At 30.2% G+C, this 6,788-nt stretch overlaps 1 protein-coding gene across 1 annotated transcript; it reads right to left on the bottom strand.

Annotated features, from left to right (window-relative positions):
• Nucleotides 1–924: 924 nt before the first annotated feature.
• On the bottom strand, nucleotides 925–6,324 carry LOC101513745 (disease resistance protein RPV1). Its single transcript, XM_004489419.4, has 5 exons — nucleotides 5,567–6,324; nucleotides 3,782–4,886; nucleotides 3,321–3,599; nucleotides 1,659–2,432; nucleotides 925–1,577 (listed from the first exon to the last, which is right to left on the bottom strand). The coding sequence occupies exons 1-5, from the start codon at nucleotides 6,100–6,102 to the stop codon at nucleotides 960–962; spliced, it is 3,312 nt and encodes a 1,103-aa protein (XP_004489476.1). The 5' UTR covers nucleotides 6,103–6,324; the 3' UTR covers nucleotides 925–959.
• Between the last annotated feature and the right edge of the window lie 464 nt (nucleotides 6,325–6,788).

The raw sequence follows: 6,788 nt of genomic DNA, 5'->3' as shown, positions 1-6,788 counted from the left end.
TTTCTTACTTTTAAACTGAACTTCAAATGACTAGAACCTCGTTGGGAAAAATCACATATAACTATCTCAATAATGCGAAATATTTTTTCCCACAGATAAATGGCAAAATAGAAAATACAATTCAACAGAACAAAAATAATTGACAGAAAATTAATGAGGCACAATTTTTAACCGAAAATTTCCCTCAAATTGAGAGAATATAAACTACGGGACCTAGTCTAGTAAAAACTTCTACTATAATAATTAATGAATATACCATAGTCTTCATAATAACAATAGAGAATAGAAGTAAGATACTAAATTTGTAGATAAAACGAAAGAAGTTTGCTACACACATGGAACCAAACCTTGTTATTTCTTCTCTTCTTCTTTAGTACAATTTCATTTGTCTTCCTAAAATAGGAATTTCAAATCTTTTTTTTTTCTTCACATAAGCCAAATCCACTAAACCACATATATTATTTTTAATAATAGTAATATTTATAAAATTAGTGGATTCCACTTAAGGAATGAGTCCACCCCACGGTTACTATGAGTTAAAAACAATCTAAACAATAGTATGAACTATTAAAAATAAAGAAGATAAAGAATTTAGATAGTTTTTACCTAAATTTTTTAATTCAGATCATTTATGCTACGAGGGAAAATTAACTTTATGAAAATTCAGATCATTTAATTTTTTAGAAAAGTTAAAAATCAACTCCTAATGTTTGATAACAAAAAACGATATGCTTCACAACTTTACTATTTGGAAAACTTTCACTGAGGTACTTGCAAAATTTGAAATGCTAGCAGAAATAAATATGAAAGCAATGTTTATAAGTACAATATAATAAGATTCAAAATCGAGTACTTGTCTGTCAAAGTTGGTAATACAATTAGAATTACTTGTGAAAAACTAAAGATGACCAGGAAGAATCGCAATAGAACAAATTAAAAAAATTCACCTTTCTTTAGGATTAACAAATGTTATTAATTAGAGATAAAATACCAAGAAACTTCAGCAAAAAGTAGAAAACAATTGTTGCCAATATAAAGATTTGCAGCCACCATAAGAATTGATTTTTTCCCAACCATTGTTTTCCAATCTTTCTATTTTTATTGAAGTCTTGAGTAGATTTCCTCTTGGAAGCACATTCATTTTCATCACCATTACGAGCAATGACATGACACAACTCCACATTTTTGCCAATTGGTTTATCATATACAAGATAAACTATTGTCTTATTCACAATGAAACCATTCTGAAAAACAACAACAACCTCCACCTTGTTTCCAGGTTCTATACTTGATACTACACTCTGCCCCTCCTCATTGTCAAAACAGGCTAATGCTTCTCTCTTATAGAGCTGAATTGTGGCCTTTGTGTAATTTTTCACCAACACGTTTTTAAGGCCATCTGATGTTATGTTATCCGAAGTTGAAGAATAAACAATGCACATCAATGACTTCAAGTTATGCCCTTTCACTTGAGGAACTTCAAATATTACAGAAGAACCATCACAATTGAAGCTTAACCAATTTGGATAACTATTACTGGGGAACAAAAACCTACCACGCCCATTAACAAGCATATTCTGTACAAGAGAATATAGGATCAAAATTAGATTGAACATTATATTAACAATAAAGTACATGCAAGGGAGAATGAGTGTAACCTGTTCAATTTTCTCTTTCAAAATATTGGCAACTTGACAATTCATTCCCATTTGAATGAAAATAGATTTCAAGGAATTTCTTGATACTTTGGATGTAGTTTCAGTTGGTTTCAGATCCTTATAATTTAAGGCATATAAGGCTTTCAAAATTATGGCTGCATCTTGAGAAAGTTGAAGTTCTGAGCTGCACTCCACCCAAAGACTTCGAAGACTTGGAAGGTATTTGAAAATCGATGATAGTTCGTGGGATCTACTATGTGCTACATTGAAAGGAACAAGACATGACATGATAGAAGATTTTTTAAATTGGGATGAGAGATTATCTGTTGGTGACATCCAAGACCTAATGATAGATGGAAACACATCACGCGCAAATCCTTCATAGCCGCACAAAGAAATATATCCAATGCTTTTTGACCTTACTACTGAAAATGGAACTCTTTTTATTGCAGTGTTGTTTGCAATCAAGGTGGTTAAAGATTTCATTTGTTCTATGTCTTCTTCCAACTTGTCAATCATTGAACACCCAGAAAGAATGAGAGTTTTCAAAGATTTCAACTTATAGATACTTCTTGGAAGGCTTCTAAGACTAGTACAGTCTTGAAAATTTATAAGAACAATTTCATTGAGATGTCCAATACTTTGGGAAACTTGAGACAACCTTGGACAATCTACGAGTATTAGTTGTTCAAGTTTAGGCAAGTTTAAAAAGTCTGGAGTTTGTACGAGATAATAAGAATGACTAAGATTGAGAATTTTCAAATTATCTAGCCGCTGCAAGAACAAAAATGTAACATAGAAAACTTAGGCAAGAATCATAAATAAATAGATAAATGAAAGTAAATTCAATTACTGGCCGATGAAAATAAAAATAAAAATATTTACATTAAGGCAGTGTCACTTCCATATACAATGTCGTATAAATTATTAAGTCGTGTCTTAAGCATTGTGCGCATAGTTAAAAAAATTGAAATGATAGATAACATTGTAATCTAAAGTCATTCATTGAATAGTCAAAATTAGCTTCCTTTTTTTTTTTTTTTTTTACTATATCAAAGTTTCTACACAAATTTAGGTTGTAACTTTATCTTTTGTTTGCGGTAGTTGAAGGAGCTTCCATGCAACACACTAAATATATGAATAAAAATATTAATAATCTTCTAGAACTTTAATTTCAAGCAAAATAAAACTTAAATTCAGTCCTCTAGGCACTGTTCCTACTGTTTTACTATGAAAAATTGTCTGAACTACTTTCTCCTAATTTTAAGGGAATAAGTTTTAGTGGCATTTGTATGTATAACCAACAAAGAACAATAGACATTATACCTATGCTACTATATCTAAGTTTTGTTCTAATTTTGGTTCATGCTAACACATTAGTGGATAACAATGTTAAATAATTTTACATTTGACATCAATTCAAATTTAAACATGTTTCCTAGTTCCGTTGTTAAGGGTTAGAAAAAATAGTGATCGTAATTTTGAAATTTAGATCAATTATTATTTATAAAAAATCTATAATATGTTTCACAATTTGAATATTTATAAAATGTTCGCTAATGAAAATTCAAAATTAGAAAGATTGACTTAAACAAAGATGAAAATTATGTTATAATAACCATAGAATAAAGAAGTATATTAAATTGAAATCAAAATTAATACCTGAGATTCTTTCCACAAAAATTTGATATTGCTATATTCTAACTCAATGGAAACTAAATTTTCTTGATAAAAGCTTGTAGGTAAGTATTTTAAAGGAAATCCATTCCATGAAAACCATCTCAATTTTTTTGAAAGGTACTCAAAATCCCCATCAGTTGGTTGTACTCCAGTAAGTTGAAGTAGTCTGAGTTTCTTCATCTCCTTAAATGTTTTAGTACTAAAACATTTTACATTAGTTTTGGACCACTTCAAAGTCAAACCCTCAATAACCTTTGTTCCCTATAAAATATAATTCACAACCAAATTATTTTTTTTATAAAAACAATTAAACTAATTTTTATGTTCATGTGATAAACATCAAAACATATTAATCTTAAAAATGTACTCATAAAATATGATTCACAACCAAACTAGGTTTTGTTTAGTCCAAAATAGAAAACAAATGTATAAGAAGTACTTACGGTTTCTTCTAATAGTACATTAAGTACATCCTTACTAAACCATAATCTGCTACGCTCCTCAGGATCCTTTGGTGATTTCTCACGAATGATTTCCCTTCCCATATCTCGCAACAAATCATGCATTCCAAGCTTGTTCTTACCATCAACAGTCACAAGGCTTCGCTCTACAAGGATATTTATTCCAATTTCTGCATAAAGTTCGCAACCGTTTAATATATGTACAACATTATTTCGGGCCATCCCAATGAAGAAACAAGCTATGTCAAGGAATATTTCTTTTTCAGTATCCTCTTTTAAACCATCATAGCTTATTCTTAATTTCTTCTGTACTTGATCATTTGGAATTAATTTGAGTTTGTCCAATACAGATTTCCACTCAGGTATCCCTCGATCAAACAAATATGACCCAAGGACTTCGAGAGCTAGCGGCAATCCCCCAGAATACTCGACAACTTCTAAGGAAAATTCAGCAAGCTCTTTTCTGGGTTTCGCTTGCTTGAATGCATTCCAACTAAAAAGCTCAACTGATTCACTTTTATCCATTTCTTTCATTCTATATATTTGGTCAACTCTATCCCCTTTGAGTATTTGCATATCTCTAGTTGTGATAATTATTTTACTCCCCGAACCAAACCATTGACGACTTCCACACAAAGCATGCAATTGATCTAATGTACTCACATCATCAAGAACAACAAGTACTCTTTTATTTTGAAGTCTATCCTTTAATATAATTTTTCCTGCCTCAATGTTTTGTATCTTGGTTTTTGTTTCCTTACAAGTATCAAATAGAAGTTGTTGTTGTAAAGACACCTGCCCAACATTTTGTTCACATATCTCCCTAATATTTGCAAGGAAGCTTCTATAGTTAAAACTGCGGCCAATTTGATTATAAATGGCTTTTGCAATGGTTGTTTTGCCAATGCCACCCATGCCCCACATTCCTAGTAGTATAACATCATTTGATTGTTGAATGTCCAACAGTTGTATCATATCTCGTACACGAAGTCTAACTCCCACTGGATTATTGGCAATAAACAAGTCTGTCTTGTTTAGCAAACCTGTAACTTTTTTAACAATATCCTTGACAGCCTCCTGTTCGTTCCTATTTAAAAATTCAAATAAAGAATTATATATATCATTGAATATATTTATATACATATAGGTAAATATCAATGTATTTATGTGTCAAAAGTACGGGGAACTGATAAAAATGCAAAAAAGTTAAAATATAATTCAAGAGAATACTATGCTTTTTCAAAAGTTTTTTTGTTTTTGTTTTAGTTTTCGTTAAGATATCATTTTTTTACTTTTGTTTGTGTTTTTATTTTAATCTTTGAAATATTTTACATTGGAAATATAGAGTATTTGATTTTTTTTTAATAAACAAATGTTACTAGTTAGTCCAACAAGCGAGAATTTGTTAGCTACATAGATTAAAGTATGAACCATTTCTATTAAACTCTTTCAGAGTTTGAACCAAACCATTGACTACTTTTTCGGAAAATAGGATAAATTGAAATTGACTATAGTCAACAATCTAACAATCTCTAACGTAGTGCAATCAGACACATTCAAATTATCCAATTGAGATTGAACGTTTCAAATTTTAAGTTTAACTTTTAACTTTAAAAACAATTAAAATCTAAATTTAAAATGTATACCATTTAATCTTTGATAGCACAATTTAGATTTTTCAGATGGAATTTTAGTCAAGCGTAATAAATTCAAATTCATATAGAATACATTTGTTGGAAAAAATGAATGGTTGTTTAATCGAATTACCTGGAATTTTGCACAACAAATCCTGCAAGCCCTGCTGCATCTTGAAGTGCCCCTATCCATCTCTGTTCCAACACCAAATTCGAAAAGTCGAATTTTAAGTTTGTCTTTTTTGCATAAAGATTGCAACTCCGTTCGTTATTTGAAAGTCTACTCAACAAACTTAGAAACGCTTTTCCAAATTCACCTGTTTGATGACGAACTTCCGATGGATCTACACCGTAGAACACTGGCAAAACAACTTGACCTATGGTGCTTCGACACTTGGTGATTCTCACCAATTCATCGAGACACCATCGTGAATCTCCATAATTTTTTGAGAAAACTATAACAGCAATTTGAGATTGTTCGATTGCTCGAGTAATTGATGTTGAAATTTGATCTCCTCTTTCAAGCGAATCATCGTCTATAAAAACAGTAATTCCTGCGTTTTGAAGTGAAGCGTAGAGATGTGAAGTAAATGATGCACGAGTATCTTCTCCTCTAAAACTTAGAAACACTTCATGGATTCTAGTTGATGTGCGATCATTGGAAGACATAATGCATCAGATCAAAGATAATTGATTAACTAATTGTTTATTGAATCACAAAATTAGTTACACTTTTTTTTTCCACTTAACTCAATTCATGTGATTGACGTGAATTTAATTGATGTAAATTTAAGGAAGAAAATACTCCCAAATCAAGAAGAAAGAAAGAAAGAGGTAAGAAGAATAAACATGTGTGAAATGAGATAGGTACAAATCAGAGGCAGTATTTAACGTGATTATGGATCGTCGTTGTATAAGAAAAAAGAGCATGAAATTTAGACGTGGCATCACGTCTTCTATTTTTTAAGATATTTTTTTTTTTTCATTTAAAATAAAAAGTAAGAAATATGATTGTTTGCTTGTGTTGACCATTTGTGCCTCCCAAATCCCAATCTCAAATATGGACAAAAATGAATTATAATGAAATTCCATAATATATATAAAGACCAAGTTATCAAATTTCATACATTTCACAAAATTGGTTACGAATTTGAAATATATGTAACATTTAATAGTTCCTTACAAAGTTATTAAACAATTTACACGTGTTAAGACAACCTAGCCCACTCTCAATATTCCTTCTACTCTCCTCTTCCTTTTTTTTTTAATCATCCACCAAAAAAATGATTTGGAGCTAATTTTAACTTAAATCATTTTTCTATTTCTTTTTTTTTCTTTTATTTTATTCAAATAAG

Source organism: Cicer arietinum, chromosome 2 (genome assembly GCF_000331145.2).
Source record: "Cicer arietinum cultivar CDC Frontier isolate Library 1 chromosome 2, Cicar.CDCFrontier_v2.0, whole genome shotgun sequence".
In the NCBI taxonomy this organism is placed as follows: domain Eukaryota; kingdom Viridiplantae; phylum Streptophyta; class Magnoliopsida; order Fabales; family Fabaceae; genus Cicer; species Cicer arietinum.
Note: the sequence above shows the minus strand (reverse complement) of the source record. Positions and strands in the feature narration are given on the sequence as shown.

What these genes read in the sequence shown, in the direction of transcription:
- LOC101513745 (XM_004489419.4), bottom strand. Translation starts at nt 6,102, where the DNA reads ATGTCTTCCAATGATCGCACATCAACTAGAATCCATGAAGTGTTTCTA. An exon ending in ATGTACTATTAGAAGAAACC is followed by an intron (nt 3,600 to 3,781) that starts GTAAGTACTTCT and finishes TATATTTTATAG; the next exon opens with GGAACAAAGGTTATTGAGGG. An exon ending in TGAAAGAGAAAATTGAACAG is followed by an intron (nt 1,578 to 1,658) that starts GTTACACTCATT and finishes TCTCTTGTACAG; the next exon opens with AATATGCTTGTTAATGGGCG.